General features: G+C 44.8%; 3 protein-coding genes across 3 annotated transcripts; 1 reads left to right on the forward strand and 2 right to left on the reverse strand.

Moving 5' to 3' along the window:
• Positions 1-2,922: 2,922 nt before the first annotated feature.
• On the reverse strand, positions 2,923-4,243 carry MIF (macrophage migration inhibitory factor). The gene is made up of 3 exons (XM_078622120.1): positions 4,136-4,243; positions 3,118-3,290; positions 2,923-2,989 (listed from the first exon to the last, which is right to left on the reverse strand). The coding sequence occupies exons 1-3, from the start codon at positions 4,241-4,243 to the stop codon at positions 2,923-2,925; spliced, it is 348 nt and encodes a 115-aa protein (XP_078478246.1).
• A 6,815-nt stretch (positions 4,244-11,058) lies between these two features.
• LOC144739143 (endonuclease domain-containing 1 protein-like) lies at positions 11,059-12,551 on the reverse strand. Its single transcript, XM_078622118.1, has 2 exons — positions 12,315-12,551; positions 11,059-11,667 (listed from the first exon to the last, which is right to left on the reverse strand). Exons 1-2 carry the CDS (start codon positions 12,549-12,551, stop codon positions 11,059-11,061), a joined length of 846 nt encoding a protein of 281 aa, XP_078478244.1.
• Positions 12,552-15,944: 3,393 nt separating this feature from the next.
• LOC144739144 (zinc-binding protein A33-like) lies at positions 15,945-21,614 on the forward strand. The gene is made up of 8 exons (XM_078622119.1): positions 15,945-16,190; positions 16,248-16,466; positions 16,945-17,040; positions 17,416-17,437; positions 18,078-18,337; positions 18,514-18,536; positions 19,731-19,846; positions 21,049-21,614. Exons 1-8 carry the CDS (start codon positions 15,945-15,947, stop codon positions 21,612-21,614), a joined length of 1,548 nt encoding a protein of 515 aa, XP_078478245.1.
• Positions 21,615-27,414: the final 5,800 nt, after the last annotated feature.

Raw genomic sequence — 27,414 nt, forward strand, 5'->3', positions numbered from 1 at the left:
TGCTGCTGCAGGACTTGCAGACTTTGTCTTCTGTGCCGAGCAAGAGAGCCTTTCTGGCCTCTCACAATGCACCATTCACTATTAGCTTGTACATGTAACATAAGCACACTGATGGACCCGTCAAAAAATATAATTCATTTACACTACATACATTTTTTCCAGGAAAAGCTACACTTTCATTCTGTGCCCATCTAAAGGCACTGTGGACATTTTTTTTGTTTTTTGAAAATATATATCTAGCTTTTGATAAAAAATAATACATAGTTAACCTTTAATACGGGGAACAGGTTTGGGTCTCATTTAACTGCGAGAAAATGTTCGAGAACATTTTTTTAAAATGAATTTAAGGTTCCGTGTGTACAACTCAATTTTAACCAAATCAAAAACAAAACTGTTGTTTTTGTGAATTGTTATGTTCTTGGTATTGTACTTTTACATTCGGCTATTCTAATCTAAAGAAGAAAGAAAGAGAAATGTGTCATGTGGAGCTATTTTGATCTTATATCGGCAAATAAGGTTTTTCTGTTATTATTATTCATCTTGTTCCTCTGTTTCCACTTAATCTATCAGAATTCAAATATATTTCAAAGGGACTCTTTAAATTACTAATTTTATTTTCTCCAGGTTAAATGCCGCATTTGTTTGATGTCTGACAAATAAAAATTTAAAAAACTCCCTCCTACATAAACAACAGTAACATTCTCACTTCTTTGTGTTATGACACACATTCACATTATTTGACTGTACATTTTTAAATACATCAAAAATGATTTACACTCAGATTAAGATATAAAATATATAATATTTGTCATTTAATCGTATGTCAGTGGGGTCTCTCAACCAGGTTGCCTGTATTAATGTTCCAGCAGGTGTCCGGATTGAGTAACATAGCATACAGTAAATGTTCGGCATTCAATATTTGAAGCTTCATTTGTAAATACCAAACCTGAGCTGACACTAAAACCTATACCTCCCAGCTGTCAGCGTGTAGAAAAAAAGTGAATAAAATAAAATTAAAATTAAATACACTTTGAGCGGCTGGCGGAAAAACAAAAATTCAAATTTTGTATTTTTCTCGTTCAGTCGTCCGGTGTAAGAAATTTGTTAGAAATTGGACAAAAAACACTGTTTCAAGGCGTGGTTAGGTCACATGACTAGTTCAAAGCCCTTTGATGACAGTTGAGTGCTTTGATGTCACTAGAGTTTCCTAAAGGTAGACCAATAGGGGGAATAGGTCTGAAAGGCGAAAGGGGCTCATGTCACATCGAGGGGATCAGTGACAATAATCTACCATGGGTGCAACATCAACACTTCAACATTTTTAAGTTTTTTAGTCCAGCAAAACCTCCATAAACCATCACCCTCCATACTACCCTGGAGCAGAAGGCGCCTTCCATTTCCACAACAAGCCCTGGTTTGAAAAAGAACGCTGCCTGGATTTTTGTCTTGAAGACAAGTTTTCCAGCTGGCATTGCGAACGGTTGTTCAATCACTGCAGTGACCTGTGACCTTTGTTTGAAATTGTTTATTTTTAATGCTCACCGAAGGACAAGATACGCTCCTATCTGCACACAGGTGTTCTGCCCTTCGTAACACTTCTGATAGATATAAATCAAGGCACATTTCACAGTGATACCACTGTGACGCCTACAATAGGCATGTACGTACGTCATCACTGCCGCTGTCTGGGATAGGGGCTCTTAAAATGAACATGAATAGGAAAATTGTCATTTCTGAATTGAAATGTAGGTGAAAATATTTTTTGTATTAAAATTAGATAAAATATTAGATATGTTGGTACTACTGCATAAATATCTGAAAAAGTCCCAGTGTCTTTGATTAATGAGCATGACTGCAAATTACTTTTGAACGGGACAGATGTCTTTGCTACACACCGTTTCCCGTAGTTAGTGTTAGTAGTTAATATGTAGTCTTATTTTTGCCTCTTTATTTCACCTTTTCAAAATATCAACCATTCTCCATCTTCAGTGGTGGCTAAAATACATTTCAAAGAGTGGTATGACATATAAGGCTTTTGCATTCCAAACCCTGAACACGGTTAGCATACCAAATATTCATTCATTCATTCATTCATCTTCTCCTGCGTGGTCCGGTTACAGGTCACAGTTGTGGTGGAGCTGATCCCAGCTGTCAACGTGCAAAGAGCAGGGATGAGGTGCCCTGGACGAGTTGCCAGCTCATCACAGGGCCACCCGAAAGACAGACAACCATTCAAACCTAACACATACACAAAATTATGTATAAAAGAGAGATCTGTCCTTTGAACGTGCAGTTCACTGAACAGATACACACAGATGGCTCACTGTAAACAAGTAACGTTTACTTTAGTTGAAGCAGAGTGAATAGATAACCTGTGGCTTTCCTAACACGAATATCATGATGACCCTTTAAACTGAGTATTTCCACATTCACCACACATTTTTCTTTCTTGCCAACATGACACCTGTTCAAGACATGTCATGCGTTTCCAAAACAAAGTGAATCATTACATTAATAAACTTGGAGCCAAGAGGACTTTACACCTGAGAGCATTTTATTGGTGAATTTTGAAAACCTGTTTAGAACCACAAATGATTCTCAGTTGGACAAATGAACAGACCAGGCATCTTTAATGTTATTACCAACAGGTGTTTCTTCATATGCTATCATCTACAAGTGCAATGAGAAAACTTCACTGAGTTGTTTCAGGCTGTAGAGTGTGATTGTGAGTCTACACAATGAAGGAAGCAAGATTAACTCTACGTTCTACATGTTTGTCTTTATTGCAGTGGGGAAGGATCAATACGAAGCTTATAGCTCCAGCTAAGTGCTATACTGACTAGTGCATCCGTTTTTACGGTTTCTTTATTCTGCCAGTACGTAAATGATGGAATGATCTATTTCAGTGCTTTGACCTTCATCTCAGCCAAAGGTCGTGTTGTTCCAGGCCACATTGGCTGCATCCATGTCTACGAAGTTAATATAAATCCTGAAATAGACCCAAAGAGAAATAGGTTAATAAGATTTTACATTGCTGTTCAGTGAGTGAAGCAGATAGTGATACATTGCTTATGAAATGAATTGTTGGCTGCACTGGGTGTTGTGTGGGTGAGCTACCTGTCAGGAGAGATGCTCAGGTGTTTGTTGAGCAGCCCACAGAGCAGCTTAGAGTACTGCTTGTTGTGAGCACCACTGATCTTGCCGATGCTGTGGAGGGAGCAGAGTGCACAGGGGTCTCCCTTTCCTCCAAACATCATCTTTTGGTCAGTGTTGATATGCACAGCGATGTACTGAAACAGGTATGAAGTTCATGTCAGGTGGATCAGGTGAATTTCAACGGATTTAATCACGTCCCATGGGATTTGATGATGGCACTTTAATTTTAGTGTATACTCAATAAAATACTAGCATATGGGAGGATGATGTTATATGTGAAACTCAATTTGTTTCAAGTTAATATTCTTCATTAGAACTGTCTCAGACTTCCTGTTATTATGCAAGTTTAATGGGAATAACATGAGGCCGCTCTAGGGCAGCTTCCAACTGTCATACAAATGTCCCATTGTCTGCTGAGGGCAGTTTGTTGCTATCTGTTTTGGTTGCTACATGTCGAGGTGTTGCTCAGCTGACCTGATCATCTGAGCAACTTCTGGCCAACTTTACCATGACGTTTAACCTGCTCACTATGGCTTCGGCAGGGCCAGAAACCAGGGTTAGAGAAAACACTGGCTCTGTTCATCCTGAAACTCTCAGGGTAAAACTGATAAACTGTCTTCAAATGAGACTTTGACAACGTTTGGTTTTATTTGTCAGCTCACGTGAACAACGAATGGAAAAAACTGATGTTTCCTCTTTTCCTGATTAAAAAAAAAGAATAAAAACAACCTTCGACCTGCTTCCAGGAATGAGCCCCTGGTCTAATAATGCAAATTTTAAACTCAAAAGATTTCCAAACACTTGTTCCTGACGTTTGAACATAACATTCATACAACATTGAACTTATTTGATACAGAACACACAGCTGATTCAGCAGACAATAAATCAATCCGCAGAAAGGATCAGTGAAGATGCATACGGAACACAGAAAGTAGTCTCAGTCCATCCGCAGTGGGCACTGTGCTGGGCCCGGACCTACCTGTGCAGGTTTGCCCATCGCTTTGGCCAGTTCCTCCGTAGCCTCGGACAACAGAGACGCCGGCACGTCGGCTTTGGCCACATTGGTGCTCACTACGAACATCGGCATGATTTCACCCTTCACTGATCGTTCAACACCGAGGACGACGTGTAGAGCTGTTGCAGGCGGAATAAAAAAGCGGCCGCTGCGTCTTCTTCTTCTGTCGTAAAATTGCGTTCAGTCTTGCGACGAGGCGGAACAGAGCGCCACCATCCTTCCTGGAATATACGCGCCATGTACAGTAGAGATATAAAACGAAACAATCGACAACCACGCGAAAACAATTTTTTTGATATTGCGTTTTGCATTCTTGTAAAAATAAAATGTCTACTGAACTCACATCAGCACGTCAAAGCGACGTGGCCTTGGTAGTTATTTTACACGGTGCGCTTTTTTCTTTGTTTTAGGGTTATTACGGCCCTGAGCATGCGTAGTTTAACCAAGCATCGGGCAAAGCTGAAGGAGGCTAGAAGAAGGAAAATAGAATCGGAGGGAGAGAAGGCTGAAGTTGGATGGGCGCTTTCCTTTGTCGTGGTGTTGCTGTGCTCCGAGACATCCAGCAGTCTCAACCTTCATCTGTGAACCACACGTTCATTCACAGTTTCACATTTTTTGAACACCTTCCGACTTCAGCTCGCACGGTGCGTATTAAAAGCGGAATTAGCCTGCGAGCTAACTCGACCGCTCGCCAACGATTCGAAAGGCTGCTGTTCATCTTCTACTTTAATGTCATTTTGCAGAACAGCGGGACGCAATATCGAGACTGTGTAATTATCTACAAACGTTAATGACACCGTTTTACTCATTAAAATTAGCCGACCAGCTGTGGCGATAATGTGGACGAGAACATATGTAAACGGTGTGTGACTGTCGACCGTATGTTGTATCTGCTAACAAGTAGCAACCAATGAACTATTGTGTAAACTTACACTGGCAGGATTCGATTATCTCTGCTGAACATATCACTCGAACAACTCTCGAAAAAACGGTGGAAAACTTACTTATTCGGGTAAGTTTCCATTAGATTCGTATTACGTGGTAACAGTAAGTGACATTAACCCCCATCAGGTCCCAGCCGAACCAGCGACCACGATGATGGAGGAGTCGGTGACCGCATTTGAGACGCATTTGACGGCCGTGATGGACAGTCTCATCCGGGCGTCGGTGTGTGAGATCACCAAACTCTTCCAGGAGACGGTGGCCGACTACCTGGCGGAGCTCTCCCCTCAACAGGAAGGAGAACGAGGCGCTCAAACTGCGGCTGAGACTCACTGAGAACAAGCTGAGAACCGAGCGGAAGTTCGGGATGGGTTGGGCCGCCGGCCGCCGCAACGCCGGGCTGTCGGCGGACGATGCAGCTGCAGGGCGGCAGAAAAGAAAAGTTGAGGAGGCCCGTAAGTATTTGAGATGACTTGGCCTAAGGACACATCACAGGACACATCACGTGGATTTTAGTCGTGGTGCTTGAAGCTTTTATTCCAAGAAGTGACACATTTCCAAAAACCATCTGACATGTTTGATTCCTGGTTGTTGTGAATGTGAGAAGCAGGGCTCTGGCTGTGTAATCAGAGCTTAAAACACACTTGTTTTTGTTGGAAACCATCTGGTTGGAGCTGATCTCCCCTCCCTTCCTCCATTCCTCCTCCGCCTCCTCTTCATGCCTGCTCCCTCTGTCCTTCACCTCCCCCTCTCCTCTCCTCTCCACTGCAATCTGTCCCTCCCACTCCTCTGTGCTTGTGCTTGCTCTCCTTCCCTCCCTCCCTCCTTCTCTCTGCCTTGCTCCTCTCCCTCCCCCACCTCCTTTACTTCTCTCTGCCTCTCTCCAACTGTCCCTCCTCCCCTTCGCACTCCTCTCTCCTTCACGCCCCCTCTCCTCCTCCTCCTTTTCTCCCTGCCCCCACCTCCTCCAACGCCATTCTCCTTCTCTTCACTCCCTCATCAAATCGTATGCCCCCCCTCCACTTCTCTCCCACTCCTCCACCACACCACCATAATCACACACTCCTCTCCACTTCTCTCTCCTCCCCTCCCTGGCCTGTCCTTCTTCGCCCCCCTCTCCTCCTCACTCGTTGGCCATGCTCTCTCCTCCTCCTTCTCCTTCTCCTCCTCCTCCCCTGTTCCTTTCCTGTTTCCTTCTGTTGCGCCAATCTCGTCCTCCGTATATCTCACTTCTCCACCCTCTTTTCTCCCCTCATCTGTCTCCCCTGGCCAATCGAATCATCTCCTCCCACTTCTCCCCGCTCCCCCTCATATTTCATTGTCTCTCCTTCCTGTCTCCTCATGCCCTCCCTCTCCCCATTCTCCTTCCCTTCTCCTTCCTTTGTCTTCCTCTCTACTCCTCAGGAGGCAAGCCAAAGAAGGGCCCAGCAGCAGTCTACCGCAAAGCCTGGACTGGAGATGTGTGGGAGGAAGGAGGTGGAGAAGGCGGCGGTGCTTGTGTGGGAGCAGGAGGAGGAGGAGAAGGAAGTGGCGAAGCTGTGGGGATGGTAGCAGGAGGAAGAGGGGGAAAGGAGGCCAGGGAGATGTACCTCATCCAGTACCCCAGAGGTGAAGATGATGAGAGAGGAATGGGGGAGGACGAGGAAGGGGAGGGCTGCCCCAGTGGTGAGGGGGGAGGAGACGGCCAACATCAAAGAGGAGGTGAGGGAGATAGACTTTCTCAGAGGAGGAGGAGAAAGTGGCACAGCACCTTTGCAATTCAAAACAGCTTCATATAGACTGAGAGAGGGAGTGCAGACAGAAAACGAGGGAGAATTCAGACTTTTGCTCGTGTTGTTCCAGTCGTCAAAACATGGCACAGATATAGTGGGTAAAGGAGAGTGGGCTGTTGATTGGATTTGTAGCTGCCAGACGAGCTTTGAGCGAGGCCAACACACAACCAAGTGTCAGGGCACAGACCCACTCCTCACTTCTGTTCTATATTGAAACATTCAAAGACAGTCACACTATTTGAGCCTTTATTTGGGAATTGTTCGCACAAAACTCAGAGGTTGTATAGTATAACATCAGATATTTGACCTCGCTCAGCGTGCAACTCAACTCAGTTTTGGACATGGACATTCTCCTACATTATCTATCACGCACAAACCATAGATGCCCACAGTGTCCAGCTGCACGCTGCTGTTTGCACCCTAATTTAAATTATGTATTCTCCGTCATACAAGACACAGTTTGCTTTGCTTCAAAACATAACCCCTCTTCACACACACAGCAGCACTGATGTATGATTTTGATGTCATTGATCTGCCCACTTCACCGTCAGAAACACACACCAACATCAATGAAAGGCATTAAATCCAATAAATCAGATATTTTGGAGCTGGTTCTTGGTTCGTCCACAATAAACACACAGATAGTTGAAGTTGAATGGTAAATGGCTTTAAAGAGTGTGAGCAAGCCAGCTGGAAAATAATGTACTGTCATATGATGATTTGGGGCGACAAGTGGTATGGTGGTTAGCACTGTTGCCTCATCGCGAGAAGGACCCAGGTTCCTGGCCTGGGATCTTTGTGTGGAGTTTGCATGCTCTCCCTGGCTTCCTCCCACCTCCAAAACAATGCTGAGGTTAATTGGGCATTCTAAATTGTGCGTAGGTTTGAATGGTTGTCTGCCCTTCCTGTGGCCTTCATGCTGTACTCTGACGTCTGCTGGACAGCTGGGATCGGCTCCAGCACAACCGCAACCCATAACTGGAAGAAGATGAATGAATATGATGATGTCCTTGGTATCTGTTTTGTGCCATTGAAGGCATAAAAGAACCCAAGACCTGTCATTGAAGTTAGTGATGGCGATGTGTATTGGAATCGCCTCCGATGATCTGCTTTTTCGTCTTTGCAGTTTCAACTTGAGGGCTATCAACCTGCCTCTCTCAGGCTAATCAAGGAGGCTTTGAAGATGGAGCCGCTCAACCAGAACTTCCACACAAGCTCCAGAGTCCAAAGTGAAGGTAATGAACCAGGAACCTATTGACAGAATGATGAAAACTTAGTGGAATGTTCAAAGAGCATCAGTCTGAAGTCCTCCCTGCTCTCCCATTCCTCCCAGGAGACCTTTCAGATCGTTCCATGGCCCATTCACGGGAGAAGGAGGAGGAGGAGGATTGGGACGTGGACTCGGTGGAGCAATCGGAGGGGGGTATGACTGTGGATGAACTAAGAGGTTTGGAGTCTGCGCTGAGGGCTGAGAGAGGCCGCGAGCAGGCCGCCATGTCTGCTTCCCAACCTGTCAGCCCGGACCTGCACGTGGTGCAAGGCACCGAGATCAGCTTGGCTCCCAAATACATCGGTCTTGATGGAATGGAGCAGGAAGAGGAGCTGGAGCCCCAGCCACCCACCCTGCAGAGAGAAGAGCAGACTGGACATGGCAGGATGAAGGAGCGTGTAAGGACTGGAGTGACGAGGGAAGTCGAGCAAAGGCCAGGCAGGTCCAAGAGGCTGAGAGAGGTCGAGTCAGCTGCTGTCACCACTGATGACGACATGGTGGAAAAGGAAGAGTCGGAGCATCTTCCCCATCTGTCTGGTCAAGGCAGTGCTGGGGAGAGTGGAGGGGACGAGGAGGTCGGCGGAGACCTGCTCCACTTCTGCCCGCAGTGTGGAGGAGGCTTCACTACCGAGGCTGAGATGGAAGAGCACCCTTGTCCACTAGGTGGAGCCCACTTACAGGGCGGTGGTGTGGAGGAGAGTCTGTTCCCTTGCGCCCACTGCGGCAACACGTTCAGTCACGCCTGGGCGCTTAAGAACCACGAGTGTGCCTGCGCTGCCGAGCGGCCACACTGCTGTGAGATTTGCGGGAAGCGATTCACACACTCGCGCTCACTGGAGCGCCATCACCTGGTGCACACTGGTGAGAGGCCGCACCGGTGCGTGCAGTGTGGGCGAAGCTTCAGTCGCCTGGGCAACTTGGAAAGGCACCAGCGGATCCACACAGGTGAACGTCCATATGGGTGCGAAGCGTGTGGAAAGCGGTTCAGTCGAGTGGAGTATTTAAAGAGACACCAGCTGATACACAACAGCGAGAAGCCAACGGTCCAGTGCTCCAACTGTGGGATGAGCTTTAGTGACGTGGAACAAATGAAAAGTCACCAGTGTTTCTAGAGACGCTACTTCCGTTTGGATAAAGGTGGAGCGTGAGGTAGACTTAGCTGGGTAATGTGTCTGGTGTCGGTGATTTCAGGAATCGTTTTTCTTCTGGTGTTTTCAATCAAGCAATTTTTTTTGTTTTTATACTTCCTGTTATAGGTCTACTAGTGTGATTTCTGGTGTACACAAGTAATCACCCAGTGAATATCTGCATACGTCTGTCACTCATCATCACTCATCAGTCTAAATATTTTCTTTATACCTGGGGAAGTCCCAGGTCCGTTTCTGTGGCTGTAGCTTCTCTGAGGCAGTCTGGGATAGAGATTCAGTGATACGGCAGCGGTAGAAATGATGAACTGTTCCGACTCGAGTGTGAGCAGTCAGAGCTGACTGAGGTGTACTCATCTCAGGATCATCTACAGTACATCTGACATGGATTTCACATCTTCATGTTGACTTTACATACAATGGTCTGAAACATCACATTACTCTGACAAGATGCCAGGTTTACCGACTTCAGAACAGTAAAGAAGATGGGAGCAGAGCTGATGGGGAGTCAGCTGTATTTTTCTGTAGAAAGAAGAAGAAAATCAATATCAGTTGTCCATTTTTTTAATTGAAGGTGTTCTCATTTGTACAAAGCTTGTACTTATTTATCATGATCAATAAATTGTACATTTTTTATGGCTCATTTAAAAGCCAATGGCCTTGTTTTTTTTCCTGGTGAAGTAAAGAGCTGGAACGTTTGTATATTTGTGCTTCAGTTAAATTTAAGAAATAAACATTTCAGGTTATCAGAAGTCAAATTGCCCATTTTAGTCTTGTTTTATTGCTGAACGGTTGTAACTGACAACTGCACACTTACTTTCCAGGCATCCACCTCACATGAAACACCAACCCACAAAGATGGAATCAAACTCACTGTCTCAGAATGGACAGCAGATGGCAGAGCTCACACAGAGGGGCTGATGAGACTGACGTTCATTAGACAATGCTTGTGATCCATGTGGCTGCCGTCGACCACCTCATTCATCCATCTTCATTGGAGCCTGCCTGTTGTGCGAGTCTGTCAGCAGGAAATTGTCTGTCCGGTAAGATGGAGATGCCCTGTGAGAGATACTGTCATTCTCATCTTTTAATGTGGTTTTAATGACAGGCAGAGAGCGTTCATGTGAGAGTCACAATCATATTTTATGTCTGAATCAGACATCCAACAATGGGTGTATTTTTATATATTGCCTTTCTTCCATCTGACTGTTATGAACAGCTATTAACAGCTGCTGCTGTACGTAAGGTCAGACAATACTTAAACCACTTCCATTCTGGTCTCAGGTGACCTTCAGCAGACTGTTGAGACCTTTGATTTGGGATTCAGAGAGATTCAGAACCAGTAGGCTGACTTGATTTGGGCAAGATTGCTGCTGATCTAGGCATGTACAGCTTGAAAGATGAAAAAGATGTTCAGGCATTCAGGGAGGGTTTAGGGGTTTATTGTTATAAAATTGTTGTTGTTATTGTTGTTTATTGTGTTATTATGGTTTAGTTGTACATGGAATTCCTCTTGTAAGAAACAACTGACAGTTTTGTGTTTAGTATGTTTGACTCATGGTCATGTTGCCAAGTTGTATTAAATGACTGAATTTATGAACATTGCAAAAATCATGCATCCATCAGCACTTCTGAGATGATGGTGTCATCAAAAATCATTCACTGATTACAGACGAACCTGAGTGTACCGTTTATAGTGATCACCATAGACAGGGTGCACTCTATTGGATTTTAACACGAAACTCAGGATTTAGATCTTTATTCTCGACACTGCCCCTGAAACAAACTCACAGGTGTGGCCATTCTTTGTGCCAGGATCCCCTCCAGTTCATCTAAAGGCATCTTCCTCACATCATAACCCCGCACTGAGGCCCTCGCCTTGGGATTAACCGGAACAATCTCTGGCCCGCTCTCACGGTCATTTCTTCCCACGGCAGCATATGTGGGGAACAGTGGCTGCACAGACTGGGGAAGGTGAGCGCTGTAGGATGGGCAGCAGTAGGCAGACCACATGTACTCAGGAACAGACACCCGGTTGTCGATCCAACGAGCTCCATCTTCATAGGGCATGGCCCCAGTGATGACGTACATCGGCCCTTCACAGTAGGCCTTGAATTTTCTGAGCATCTCCTTCTCCAGTGAACTCCAGGGACCAGAGTTGGAGCCCGCCCGCTGAGGGACAATGTTTGTCAGGGTGAAGGTGGCCTCACGATCTTGTCGTGTCTTCTGATGCATGCTGGGATTGAGATGGCCCTTGGTGTAGCTGGAGTTCTTGTAGTCCTGAAGCACTGCTTGGCTCTCAATAACATTCTGGCTGAGAGGTGAATCGAACGGTTTCATGTCCGAACTGGCACGGGAGAACACCAACTGCATGTCAACGAGAAGATACAACTTTTAAGAACTGAAAGGGTTCTGTTGGTTTGAACAGACATGGGAGTGAATATACGATGTGTGAATGATTCATTCATGAGGTTTGTGGCATGAAAACCAAAAATAAAATACATGCTAGAATGCTATTTTATTATGTACACCGACATTAAACTTCCGCATAATACAACAGATCTCCACTGCATTTTTGTTACTCTTGAACGGCAACAGGGAAGCAAACATCCTGAATGAATCCTGATGAAAATTAAACTGAGTAGGAGCTCAAAAACATCCAGAAAGAAAAGAAAAACACAAAAACATTTAATAAAACATTTTCCTGGATGAATTGCAGGGCCTGTTATATTTCTTATTTCATATCTTTGTGCACCTGGTAAACCGACGTGGGAGAGTGTGTGACAGTTTATTCTCATAATGTACATGACTATAGCTCATCTTATCCAAACCAGATTTAATTTTGACTGATCAGCATCATTTAATAGGCAGTTTCATTTAGAGTAACTTGGAGTAACTTTATGCACAAGTTTACATTTGTCCTTGTCTCAGTGATGTACACCACTACAACGAACACCATCAACAGATACCAGTCCAATTTCTGAAAGAAACGGCTCTGAAGCATTTGTTCTTACCTGCGGTTCATACATCCAAGTGGAGTTGGGCCGTTTGCCATCTGCAGGACTGAGGATGTACGCAGAGTAAAAAGGAGCACGATGCTGACGATGGTACATGCTGGCGAAGTGGTACTGGTTTTTGTAGCGCTGGCATATTGGCTGGTATTCTGTTGCATGTATGCCCTGTGGAGGTGTACTCTTATAGAAGAAAACAAGGCATCTGGAGAAGTCACGACTGAGCTCTCCATGGACCATAGCATCCAAGAGACAAAACACAGCCACCACAGACAATTGGAACATCTTCCCTTGAGACATCCTGCACAGCAGAGCAGCAGCTTGAAGAGAAGAAGCCTCAGACGTTCAGAGTCTGGAGTGGACAGTTGTTGGCTGGTTCCCCTTTTATATAGTGACAGGAACCCTGTGGATGAGAGTGTTGACCTCGTTTGCTGTCAGTATTTCCCCGTCATATCATCATACAGTGGGGGAAACACAAACATGTATCATGTATTCCTGTTACCTCAGACTTCATTAGCTACCTTAGAAAAAAAAACCTCCATGCAGGCACTGGTCAGCTTGTTTGTCACACCAAAAAGTGTGCAACAGCGACAATCCTTTTCATGCTGCTCACTTTCTGTGCGTCCATTGATCTACGGTCCGCGTTTAGCTCGAAAGGAAGAAAAAACCTGTGGTAAATGCTTCAGGAACTGAAACTGCAGCCTCTGTTCTTTACGTCTTGTATACATTGCCTGAAGGGACCGACTTCCATGGCAGGAACCCTCCACCAGAGATTCCCCTGAGGTATTTCAGCATTTCCCTGCAGAGTGTCAGAGCGTTCTCACGCTTTGTCCAAGCAGGAGGCTGAGACTGTGGTATTAGTATATTAGTTAGTATATTAGTGTCTGCATATGTGCAGGTTGAACCTAAACAACATCATGTCTCGTCAGGTGCGTCACGCAGTGTCTGTGTCGTCCTGTGTTCATTCTCTCATGGAAACTTCCCGTGTTGTGTCAATCAGACATTTTCTGGAAACCATCAGACTACCAACCCACTTCCTCCATCCTCTGTTTCTCACCACTCATTTTAATAAAATGTAACAGATTTCTTATTTTGTTATTTCCAGCTGACGGGGAACTCCTATAGTCCAGGGGGGTCTAACATACACGCCGTGGGCCAAAAGTGGCCCCCAACAGGCTCCAACCTGGCCCTCCATAGAGTAACATCAACTGTAGGTTAAAAGTAGCTTCCACTGTTTCCTTTGGCAGAGGTCTTGACATTTAGTTTGTTTTAATCATAAACTGAAATAGTGTCTTGTTTCCTAAAGGAAGGAAGTTTTAAAAAAAAAGTCGCCACCTGGATTTAGGGCGGTGTTATGATCTGGGGTTGCTGCAGTTGGTCAGGTCTAGGTTCAGCAACATTATGTGCTCAAAGAATGAGGTCAGCTGACTACCTGAATATACTGAATGACCAGGTTATTCCATCAATGGATTTTTTCTTCCCTGATGGCACAGGGATATTCCAAGATGACAATGCCAGGATTCACCGGGCTCAAATTGTAAAAGAGTGGTTCAGGGAGCATGAGACATCATTTGCACACATGGATTGAGACTCTTTCCCCCCATTGAGAATCTTTGGGATGTGCTAGAGAAGGCTTTGCGCAACGGTCAGACTCTACCATCATCAGTGCAAGATCTTGGTGAAAAATTAATGCAACACTGGATGGAAATAAATCTTGTGACATTGCAGAAGCTTATTGAAACAATGCCACAGCGAATGCGTGCTGTAATCAAAGCTAAAGGTGGTCCAACGAAATATTAGAGTGTATGACACGTTTTTTTACTGGCGACTTTTTTTTTTTGGCCAGTCAGTGTATTATGGAACAGCTCCAAACCTGCATGGCAGTGGAAGTGCTGAGGGCACTTGATTTGAAATTTTGCAATTTGCAATTGAATTTTGATTGATCAGCATTGTGATTTGCTTTCATTGTGTCATCTTGTAGTTGTCTTGAAGTCACACAGATTTTTTTGTTATTGATCTTAAGTTCCTAAGGGCCCTTGATGAAGTTTTGGCCATGGCCAGGCAGGTTTGCAGCTGTTCCATAACATTAAAATTGTTATATTATAATGCTCCAGGTGGTGTCTCTTGGAATGTCCAATTTTGTAGAAAATCATCTTTTACCCAAAGCCCTTCAGATGTAATGAAGTAATCAATAATAGATGAAGTAATCAATAGATAGATAGATAGACAGACTGACAGACAGATAGATAGATAGCAGTATAACAGCAGTATATAGGCATACATGAGGCACTGTTGAAACTACACTTACGTTTGGTTGTTCATAATATGGATTGTATAAGGGGAGTGGATTAAATTCAAACACATGTAAACTGTTAGGTATATAATACAATATAATCTCACTGGTCGGCCCACTTGACATCAAACTGTGACATAATTGACACCTCTGCTCTCTGTTTGTCCATCAGTGGTGTTCAAAGTATGTTAGATCTGAGACCGTAATGAACTGTGGAGGAGGACACGAGCAACGGGTTCATGGGAGCAAATGCAATCTTCAACTGTCTGCACTCAATGGAACCAAAGCTGAGTTGTATCATTCACACCTGTGAGCTCACAGACATGATTCTCCTCTGACATCTTATGACTGAATAAGGTCAGTTCAGACCACACACACACTTTCTTTCTTTTTGTTAGGTTCTCCACAACTTAAGTCTGCGATGAGTAAGTGTGGGATTAGGATGCAGTCAGATGCCAGTGTGAGGGTTTGTCCTCCTCAGGAGCAGAAGACTAGAACTCTGGTGATGTTGGTGAAACCGGTCGGCCTGTGACTCACCCTGCCGTCATGACTGGTGATGAGATGTAACCTGGTTAAAACCAGGGATTTACATGGTTTGAGTTCCACTCAGAGGTGGAAAGTTGCTGTGCTTGAATTAGTGACACATTTCCTTTGTGTCAGCTAGTTTCCCTTCTTCTTTCCTGACTTGCTGATTTTTTTTCTGACGCAGTCTTAAGGTGTGTTTTACCGGTAGAACTTTAATTGAACAAAGATCAATATTTGAAGGAAGAGCTCCAACCCAGCACGTGTGTTCATTCAATGTCTAATCCTTGATCAAAGTATCCTCACGTATCTTACCTGTGCCTAATACATCATATACTGTATGTAACTATGAATATTTACACACAGGGATGTAGGACATATTGGCTGCTGGATTATCGACCCTGTGCTGTTTGTTGTCATGTAATAAGCTGTCAGCATGAACATTTTCTTAGTTAAATCCACAGATTTAGATGCTTTTATGTGCAGCTAACAATTGTTCCGTTGACTAAAACGTTCTTCATTCACATATTTAATATTTGATTTTTTTTTTTCAACAGTTTTCAACAAGTTTTTCTGTAACGAGCAAACAAACAGATCCCGATCAGAGCTGATGTTCTGTAATAGCTGACATGTGTCTGACTCCAGCTGCCAACCTGTTGCTGCACGTCTGCGTCTCTTCCGTGAAAACTCTGCTGAGAGCTACAGACCACTCCTCCCTCCCTCCCTCCCTCCCTCTCCCGCTGACGGCGGAGCAGCAGCAGTCTAGTCTTTACTTGTCACAGCTGAAGTCTCCTCTCTCACTATGTGCGCACTGGACAATGGCGGAGTCCTGCGCGCTTGAGGAGCTTCAGTCGGAGCTCACCTGTCCGGTGTGTCTGGAGCTCTTCCGCGACCCGGTGATACTCGAATGCGGACACCACTTCTGCCAGGTGTGCATCATCCAGTGCTGGGAGGCCAAAGCCGACGAGCTGTCGAGTTGCCCCAAGTGTCGGAAAACCTGCGCCCGGAAGCTGCGACCCAACTCGCTCCTGTGCAACGTTGTGGACAGCGTGCGCAGAGCCCGCGTCATGGACACGGCCACAGTGGGGACGAGCTGTTGGGAGCCGGTGGGAGCTCTGGAGGAGCCGGAGGAACGGGAGCCCGGCTCCAGCATGAGCAGCGTGGCCTCGTCCATCGGGCTGTGGCCGCGCCTCGGGATGGATCTGTGCGAGGAGCATGAGGAGAAGCTGAAGCTGTATTGTGAGGACGACCAGCTGCCCATCTGCCTGGTGTGCGGGATGTCTCGGGACCACAAGACCCACAACGTCATCCCCATCAACGAGGCCTTTGAAAACTATAAGGTAGTCTGTTGTCTCCGGGAGCTCCCACGAACAGACCAAGACAAGTTTTCCAGAGTGCAGTAGGTTTATATCCGTTCCCCCTGAATCTACTTTATGAGAAATCTCCACTGTTTTGACACACACACACACACACACACACACACACACACACACACTGGTATGACAGGTATTTCTGAGAAAGCAGCCACCCTGTTTGCCTCAGCAGCCTTTGGCTTCTGTAGGTTTGTCAGGAATTCAGCAGACCAGTGTGAGCTCACAGACCTTCCCGTCTCTCTTAACGTCAAAGTCTTGGGTTTGTCTGAAGGCGCCATCGTGTTTGAGAGTCTGGGTCAGAGAGATCAGTTGGACCCATGAGTCATCGTATGAGTCTCATGAAAGTGGACTGAATAAACTTGAAAGTTCTCTGTAATTTGAAATTGTGACTGTGTGTGTGTGTGTGTGTGTGTGTGTGTGTGTGTGTGTGTGTGTGTGTTAACAGGACAAGCTCTCTGCGGCCCTGGAGAGGGTTCAGTTACAGACTGAGGAGGCTTCGCTCTTCCAAACACAAACCAATGAAAAGATCCTTCTCATCAAGGTAAACAATCATCGGTCTGTGTGTCTGTGTGTGTCTGTGTGTGTGTGTGTGTGTCTGTGAGAGAGAGAGTGAGAGAGCATGTGAATAAAGCACATCCGCAATTATCATTGAAGCTGAGTCTTCTGAATAGAACCAGAATTTCTAGTAGCTAGGCAACCTTCACCTGCATTCCTCCACCTTCACCTGTCTGCTGTGATCAGGACGAGTGGATGGTGACTCCTCCTACCAATGAACGGAGCGGTGACACAACAGGTGTCTTTTTTATTGTGACCGTGACGTTCTCATGTTTGGTAAAAGCAGTAATGGTGGATGGAATAAAACTGATAAACAGCCTTACGCCATGTTTGACATTCCCACATTCTCGTCTTTCACCAGCAGAACATGCAAGTGGACAATGGTTAGCACACACCCTCATAGTTAACAGCTGACAAACACCATTAAATAGTGTGTGTGTGTGTGTGTGTGTGTGTGTGTGTGTGTGTGTGTGAGAGAGAGAGATACAGAGAGGATTCCTGTGTGTCCTCCACTGATATCAGCTCCAACAACTGAAAGCTCATTTCCTCTCTCGTCTGTTTTTCTGTCTGTCACCGTACGTTTCCTGTCTCGGTCTGTTTGACCTGCTTTATGTGCACATTCACTGATTTTCACTTCTCTGTCAGTGAGACAGGATGTGAGTAAACCAGGTGGGCAGGAAGTTGCAAGTATACTCTGTGTTAACATCCAGCAGCTCTTAATGCTATTGTATCATTGCTCACGATTGAGTTCCCAAAAATATTCAAGGTGAACTATGTACAAAATTGTCAGAATACCGACATCTAGTGGGGTCGCATTGGAATTGCAACACACAAAAAATACAGCAGCAGGGTTTTGCCAACCGCATCAAGTGATCAATCAAGTAGTGCATTGTAGTACATTGACAGTTAAGTATGATGTTTATCAGTTATTATCACTGAAGGCCAAAGTTGTACAGTAGCTATCAACAGTTTTGGAAGAGAAAAAGACAAACAGTTTGTAAGATGTCACACTGACAACAACAGAAACAAGGAAGCTGTTTTCCTCCAGGAGCGGGGCAGGGGATGAGGAGGAGCTGGTCACCGCAGAGTTTGTGCGCCTCAGGGAGTTTCTTCAGGAGGAGGAGGAGCGCATAAAGAGTCAACTGCAGAAGCAGAAAGACGAGAAACTCGGCCAACTGGAGGAGGCGCTCACCGAGGCCACGGAGCAGATCAGCCAGCTGGAAAGCACAGCAGACCAGCTTCGCCTCAAACTGACAGAGGAAGAAAACCCAGAGCAACTCAAGGTGAGACTGGAGGAAAGCGAGAGGAGTAGATGCTTTGCTGTGGGTTGTGTATTTTAGATTTTATTTTTGAAATGCAGACACATAGAGCAAAAACTAGTCTGGAGAAATGTGGGAAAGTTCAGAGCGACGATGCAATGAACTCTGGTTTTCTAACCAATGACCTTTCTGTTTTTCAGGGCATTAAGGATTTCATTGGAGGGTGAGTCATCTCCAGCACGTTTCCTGTCTGTGGAGTTTGAGTAACTCATTTACATTTTTAAATTAAAGGTGAACTGTATAAACACCGGCAGAATACCGACATCTAGTGGGGTCGCACTGGAATTGCAACACAAAAAAAATACAGCAGCAGGGTTGCTAACTGCGTCAAGCGATCAGTCTGCACCATCCATGTCAAGGGATGAATCTTACAGGATAACTACAAATTTGAACTAATCAATACATTTTAAAACAGTATTTAACATTAGCTCTGCTATCCATTATCAATTAGAGACATACAGTATCTATAACAGCCAGCTATCACTAGCCTGCTATCATTCATTCTTTTCATCCTGCCTGCTGAGGATTCTCTCTGATTTGCATGATGATTTGACAAACATCCAACGGAACTTAAAAGGATGCTTATTGTCGTCTATGAGACCTGTGTGAATACAAATAGCTAGAATATATAGACACTGACCGCAGTGGTGAAAGTGAACCCTCAATACTGGACAGGACAGGAGGACTGAGCCCTCCGTTTCCTCCATTAACTGGATGTGGAGGTGGATGGTTCACGACCAGTAATGTCTTATCTAGGGTCAACGTCATAAGATGAAAACGTCGTTGAAGAGGGATTTTGCTGACAAGTAACGTTAGCTAAGTTAGCCAGCGAGTTAGCTAGTTTCTTACCGATTGAGGAGAAAAGACGCCATTTCCGCATGTTTTTGATACCAATGAAATCCTATATGAGTCCATCTAGCATCTGCTTCTCCAGTATTGACTCTGATTTTTGTCTCTGATTCATAACTCCGGGGCTGTGAAGCTGCTGCTGCAAGGACCTTCAGACACGTTTTGTGCCACAGAAGGTGTCTGAGACCGTATCTGGCAACTCACAATGCACCAATCCCTATTGGCTTGTATACAATACATAAACACATTGACGGACCGCTACACTTTGATTCTGTAACCCCTCGAAACGCACTGTGGACGTTTTTTAAATAGAGCTTTTCATAAAAATACTGCACAGTTAACCTTGAACACGAACAGCTTCAAGGTGCCACCTGCAGTGGGTCTTGTGACAGTTCTCAGAGAGTGTGGAGTTGTTAAATGGTCACTAGAGGGTGCTGCTCTCCTTTATGACCCCTCCTCCTCCTGAAGGCCACACCTCCAGTTGATGCCTCTTCTTGTGCTTCTCCAGGGCTGAGAGCCTGTTTGAGCGCCCCCCACAGGTAACCGTGGACCTGCAGTCTGCAGAGTTCCTGGGACCTCTGCAGTACAGGACCTGGAGGAGGATGAGTTCTATTTTACAGCCAGGTATGAAGACACACCGAGACATACAAAGAGTACTTCCAAATTGTAAACATGACATACTGCTGATGAAAGTCATATCTGTCCGTGAAGGTTCTGTCCTCCAGGTCCTAGTGACCTGCTTGGGTCAGTTGTAGGCTCGGGATCTGTGATCACACTTTTAGAGCTTACTAGAGAGTACTGATACTAGTCATTTCTTATTGGCATTTTTTTTAAGTCAAAATATTATTACGGTCAACGCGGTGGTTATCACTGTTGTCTCCTAGCAAGAAGGTTTCGCTTCCTGGCCTGGGCTCTTTCTCCCCAAAGATGTGGGTTGTGGGTTCTCTCTGTGTTTTCCGGCTTCCTTCCACCTCCAAAAGCATGCTGAGGTTAATGGTCACTCTAAATTGGTGTGAATGTGAGTGTGAATGGTTGTCTGTCTTTCAAGTGGCGTGCGATGAAGCTGGCGACTCGTCCAGGGTGTTCCGTTACGTTCACCCGTTGACGGCTGGGATCGGCTCCAGCATGACCCACCACCCATAAGTGGAAGAAGATGAATGAATGAATAAAAAATATTATTACATTTAAGACAAATCCCATGGCAAATACTGACTATTTATTTACTCATTATATATATATGCCATAATCTGCATATTATGTGCGATACATTAATAAAACATCAAGTAAACAACAAATATGAATTAAATAAATTCTATATTTGTGCATTTATTCACATTTCTTAATTGTCAAAGACAGCAAAAAAGTAAAACAAATGTGGTATTTTCTGGAAAGGAATATATTTTAAAATATATAACAGAGCCATTTGATCCCGTAAAGCAGCTATTCATTTTGGTTCAATTAAAAACAACTTAATCTGTCCCCTTTTTGAGATTAAAGTCAGAATTCTGACTTTTTTCTCAGAACTCAAATACATTTTTATATTTTGATATAAAACTCCAACTCACTCCAATTATTTAGTATCTACCAGGTAGAGAGTACTAAAACAATTAAGCAAATCAAGATGAATAAAGGGGTGAAAGTAAATAAACATGACCATAAATATTCATTCCAAAGCAGCCAGTCGGTAGTAGATTGATTAACGTTAGTTGCATTAGCTTTCTACCTTCCATTTCTATTTCTACAGTCTCTTGGTGAATGACGCATCGGGTGTGTTTTATTTCTCATGCATTTATTATCATGTCATTTCTCCTCGTATTCTCCCCCAGCTGTGACCTCGTTGTCCCTGGACCCGGACACAGCCTATCCTTGCCTTTGGGTGTCTCCGTCCCGCACCAGTGTCCAGGTGGGCAAACTCCAGCCCAACCTGCCCAACAACCCGGAGCGCTTCACTCGCTACAACATTGTACTGGGCTCTGAGTCCTTCTCCTCCGGCAGACACTACTGGGAGGTGCAAGTAGGCTCCAAGACAGCGTGGGGTCTGGGTGTGGCTCGAGCCTCCGTCAACAGGAAGGATGAGATCAGCCTTTGTCCAGAGGACGGTTTCTGGACCCTGGTGCTGAGGGACAATGGAAACGGTATGAGTGAGTACGAAGCGTGCACAGATGCAGAGGAGAGCTTGTTATATCCCTCCAAACCCCCCAGGCGGGTGGGTGTCTACCTGGACTACAGCCGTGGTGAAGTGGCCTTTTATGACGCTGGAGATATGAGCCACCTCTTCACCTTCTATGACGCAAAATTCACAGAGCCGGTCTACCCGTACTTCAATCCCTGGCCGATTATCAACGGACAAAACTGGGAGCCACTCACCATTGTAACACCACACTGGGGATAGACATCCTTTTTATCAGGGTGACGCTTTGTATGCGACACTGCCAACCAACAGGGGGCAGCACATCACCAGAAAGTTGAGGCGCCAACATCTATTGAACTTTACCTGTTGATCTACGTAACAACGCTCACCTATGGTCACAAGCTTTGAGTAGTGCGTGAGAGTAGATCACTGTGGTTCCATCTTGTCGTCAAGCACTTTGAAAAGAGTTTGAAGCCAAGAGCAGAGGAACCCCTCCTTCATTCGACCCGCTATTGCCCCTTGTGGAATAAAATGATGATATGAGAAACCTGACCAGATAGATCAAATTATGAATTATTAAAAATGTACAGGACAACGAGTTTCCAGGTTTTTGTATCTTCTCTGTTATTCTAATGACGTGTAGACGTGAAATAATGATGTTTCAGTATATGGCCTGTATATACTTATAAAGATTTATACTTATAAATCTTTCAGTGTGCACATATTTTCAAATATTTGCCCCAGATATATGTCTAATGAAGGCACTTTACCAAGTACAGAAGAGCTCACTGTGTAGCTACTCGCAAATGAACTTTCTACTGATGTTAATTCTTTTCTCCACTAGAGGGCAGGCATGTCCTTATTCCCTCCAATGCAGCTGGTTCATTAGAGACACCTGAGTGAATTCATCTGTCATGCAACGAATCATATAATATAGAAAAATGTGTTCCTCAGTGTTACAAAATCTTAACATATTAATGATGTATCCTTGAGGTCTAATTATCTATTTTCAAACTAATTGGCTGATTGGATGAGCTCTGTTTATTATTATTACTTTCAGGTCAGTGACTTATGTCACGTTACATCTAAACCATAAATAAACACCTGAACAATAAGTGTGACCCAAATAAAATCCACTGAGACTCAGTGCCAGTGTTGTTCCCCTCCCCTCCTGTGAATGTCCTGATCTGTAATTAGATATCAATTCATGCTGGTCAACATGCAGTAACATAAGCCTCAGTTACTGCCCAGGTGCCACTCCTTCTGTCTGTCAGTGCCTGAGGATCCAATCTTTTCTGTCGTAGATCTTTTGTGAAATTTGCCTTCACCTCCATCAATAATCAATGAGGAGCGGTATGGGAGAGGGGCTGAGGGAAGACTGATCAAATGAAAGACAACACTGAAACTGATGGAAACTGGAGAGAGGCGGTCTATACGTTATCCTTTAGCTTGGCCAACATGCATCATTCAGGTGCAATCTAAGATGAAGGGAATGATGCACATTAGCAGGAGGTGCCGTGAGGAAATCCAGTTCAAACAACCATCATTTTAGAGCTGAAAAGGTGCAAAAATATGTTCTTATGTGTCTGTTCGTGTATGTCTAAAAATAGAGTTCACCTGGGTGTGTGCTCAGTCATGCTTGTTGAATGAGATTATTCACGCATGTTAAAGGTTTTTATCATCCTGTCGTTTGCTGTTTGTTGTATCATTCTCAACCTTTTTGTCACTAAATAAACATCTGAATCCTGAATCCTTGAATCCTGTTTGAGGATGGATAGATTGTGACAGACAGGGAGGAGGAGAGGAGGTGTGGAGTGCAACGAAGAACATTGACATATGTCCAATGACGGCTTTGAGAAATAGGTGAAGATGGAAGGAAAAATTAAGAGATGGAAAAGAGAAGAAAAGCTGTTTTCATTTGGGATGACTCCTCTGCTGGATGAAAGGAGGATGAAACATAGGGAATAATAGGGAGAAAAAAGGTGGGAAAATGAAGAGAAGGAGAGCAAGAGGGAGGGAGAGGCATTATAGGTAGGTAGGTAAGGTAACGTTCAGGAGGTATAAGGTGTCACCTAAAGGGTGAGAGATAGCAGGGGTGCAGGAACACAATCCCAGAGTCAAGGTAGCAGCTGACGATAAAACCTCGTCGCCGACACGCCAGCAGAGACATATAGAAAGAGGACACGCTGTGAAACACTGAGGGAAACTTTGTGAGTCCGACAGAACAGAGGTAGAAGACCAATTCTTTGTCCTGAGATTCATTCTCTCTTTTTCTACCTGGATTCTAAGCAACTTTGGAAGGAAGCTAACGAGTGTTATGACCTTTTGAGCTGAATCTGTGCTGGATTTGGATGCATAAAATACAACAAACACAAGAATCAAGAGCAGGCAAGAGGAAAGAGATCTGGGGTGGGAGGGGGAGGGAGAGCGAGGGAGGGAGAGAGAGAGTGTGTGTGTGTGTGTGTGTGTGTGTGTGTGAGCCTGTGATACGGAGATGTTCATGATCATTCGAGAGTCATCTGCCGGAGGAGGCGATGCTGGAGCCATGAGCGTGCCACAGGAGAGGACTGCAAAACAGGTGTGTGTGGATGTTTGTCACTAGACGAAAAAATACAGACCTGTGTGTATTTGTACTTTAAATGTAACAAGTTTTCCATTCATCTGTGGTTTACTCCTCTGATTTTTTAACAGAGTGTAGGGTAGCGTCATATGACTCAACAATAGAAACTAGAAAAAATAAACTACTGTCTCTTTAAAATTAAGAAACTATTGACTGATTTCTGTGTGAGCCAATGATGCAGGAGAAACATACTCATTTATCTCTACAACATGGTCGCGTTACACCAATTTTCTTCTGTGATATTAGCTGATTGTTAGATGTTTAACTTGTAATTAAGTGAATGTATTTATATTCCATTTATTTCCAGATTAGATGTAACGAAGTGTTTGATGACAAAAGGTTAAAGGTCAGAGGTCTCCTCTCAGTGGAACCACAAAACTGAGCATCTGTCCTCATTATGTGTAATAATAGGCTGGCTGTACGTGTGTGTGATCTTGTGATGTGCGTAAACACCTCAAACAGCTTCTCCACCCACAGGTGCAGGCTGCGATCAAGAAGAAGGTGGAGAAGCGAAGAAAGCAATCAGACGAGCAGCGAGGAGGTGCTGCGGACATCCAGACGTCCACGCCGCAGCCACCTCGCCTTCACAGAGCTGCTCACATCGGCCTGAGGACGACCACAGCTGCTGAGGACAGACTGGAGGAGACGCTGGAGGAGATGATGGAGGGACCGCAGAGGAGAGACAGAGAGAGCGAGAAGGGGGAGGGGCCAGTGGACCTGCTGCCCATCGTGGACTCTGTGTTTGGACAGGTAGGAGACAGACACTGGTCACATACATTAGAAAGAAAGAAAGAAAGAAAGAATGGTGTCAGGACCAATCCTCACATCGCTCACATCAAAGTCTCATCTCTGTATGTTGTACTGTAAGAGAAGCTGGTGGGCTGGAGATGTCCCTCTGTGTGTGTGTGTGTGTGTGTTCATTGAGTGGGTGTATGTGTGTAGGTGTGTGTGTGTGTGTGTGTACTTGTGAGTGCGTGTGAATTCATTGAGTATGTGTGTAGGTGTGTGTGTCTGTGTGTCTGTGTATGTGTGTAGGTGTGTAGGTGTGTGTGTGTGTGTGTGTGTAGGGGTATCTATGTGTGTGCGTGTGTAGGTGTGTGTGTGTGTGTGTGTGTGTGTGTGTGTGTGTTCCCGTGTTCCCTCCTGGATGACTGAATGTCTCACCACTGGTTCCTAAGCCTCCAGTTGCCATCTAAAGTTGCCCGTGTCTCCCACACCGATGACCCCTGTGATCTCACACAGCAGCAAACCATGAAGCTGCGGATAATACAGCGTCACACACATTAACGGTTCTGCCCTCTCATTTAACTCCAAATCCATCGTGGAAATGATGAGAGCAGCAAAGCGCCAGCTCAAGCTAAGGATGGAGATAGCGTGTGTTTGAGGGATTTAAGCTCCTTTACTTTGGGAAACATACGAAAGTTTAATCCGTAACAGATACGGCCATCGTCAGCCGGAGATGTGATGAACACCCGATCACTGCAGCCATTGTATCAGCTCGGTGTCACATCGCATCCCGCCACTCACATGGCAACCAGAGACACACGACACGGCACGATAGACCGCTGTCACAGCATCTGTCACCCCGGGTCACACATGTTGGATCATGGTGTGACAGTGTGTGTAGAAATAAAATCAAAAGAGATTAACTTAGTGCTGCATTCTGGCTCTGCTGCGGCCCTCAGCGGGGGCTTGTGAGTCAATCTGGTATCTTCTTCTGATATGAACTGCGCCAGCTCACGTCAGCAAACTCTGGATAGGGGTGATGATGAAGGAGAAGACGTGGAGGTAGAAACAGGAAATCTATCTAAAAATATAAAAAAGGTGTCAGCTGTGATGCAAGTGGTCCAAAATAAGAGCCATCACCTGAGGGGGTGGGATTGGCGGAATGCGAGAAGAGGAAAGAAGCTTTCTGAAAGTATCATTAGTGATCTTCTTGTGGCGCTGCTGGGTCTCACGTCGCTAACCAGCCCATTTCAGCATGAACAGACGAGCGTGTGGCGTTACCACGGACACTCAACCCCCACAAAATGAACTGAAAACTAACAGACGGAGCCCAGAGAGACTCACACAGCCTTTCTTTAATGAAACAAGCACAGTTACACACCGTGCATCACACACGTTGTGTAACTGATTCCATACAAAGACTGATTCCCTGTTCAAAAACATTTATCCGGATACTTCAAGACTGTTGCGAAGAAGCGCTCTGACCTCTTATATAATTCCACGACAAACTGAACCAACAACTTGCTCAACTCGTAAGCAAATACAACAGGTTGTTACTGGACACCAGTGTGACCATCTGACCCCAGATCAGCATATCCTGCACCGTTGGTGTCTGTTCTCTCCAACTCCCAATCATCGTGACGCTGGACGTTCAGCATCTGTTTGCGTTGTTTTTCTTTGTCTGTTAGCAACCTTATGCAAAAACTACTTATCTGATCCTGGAGAAATCCTCTAACACAGTGGTCCCCAACCTGTTTTTGTACCAGGGACCGGGTAGGCGCGTGAAGGTTCCAAAAACAAAAACCTTTATCATTATATTTTCGTATGTGATCTGAATGCAATTACATTTTATATTAGGCACTTTCATGAACTGTTGCACAATAATATCAACTCACCAAAATGGAGAATCAATGGGAGCTCTGGGCTTGTTTTCCTGCAACTAGACGGTCCCATCTGGGGGTGATTCGAGACAGTGACACTCAAATTGTATTCCTTATATCCAGTCTACTCCGTTGTTTCTGTCCTCCATGTTCCCGTTTTTTTCCCCCAAATATACTAAGGGATGTTCTTTCAATGCTGGGTGTTTTGTATTTTGGTGTTTTTTTTTGTGTGTGTGTGTGTCTTCATGTGGCGGCGCAGTTCTGATGGTTTCATGGCTTCATTAGCAAGTGTCTGTCACCGCATGTTACACAGAGTGGGTGTGGGACTTATGAGTCACCTGTTGAACCCGTAACCCAGGTAGGAATCTCTAAATGAAGCTCTCTTTTCTCAGGCCGTCTGTGACCCTTCTACTGGCTCATCGTTGTGTCGTTTAAGCTTTCCAAAAAAAACTCTCCAGCGAACTCTGTGTCTGCCACATTTTGCGAGGGCTAGCTTGCATTGCTGATGCAGGACAGATAAGTACGCGCCAAGCGGGGAAGTTAGGCGAGGGCGGAAGTTGTTGTCTTTCAAAATAAGACACCCGGAAGCAAAATATATATTTGTATATATTTTTTTTAATCACGATTATTCATTCTGCCCAGTACAAAATGATCCACGGACCGGTGGTTGCGGACCCCTGCACTAACAGACATTTTTGTTGCCTCAAGAAAAAATGCACTTTATCCATGTGTAGATACAGAACGTTCAGCTGCAGGATACAAATAAATCGAAGCATAAATTCCCTGTGGCTATAATCAACTTTAGCCAACACACATCTTTGTTAGGTTTTTAGGT

The sequence above is a fragment of the Lampetra planeri genome, unplaced genomic scaffold (assembly GCF_965212315.1).
Source record: "Lampetra planeri unplaced genomic scaffold, kcLamPlan1.2.h2 scaffold_1331, whole genome shotgun sequence".
NCBI lineage: Eukaryota > Metazoa > Chordata > Hyperoartia > Petromyzontiformes > Petromyzontidae > Lampetra > Lampetra planeri.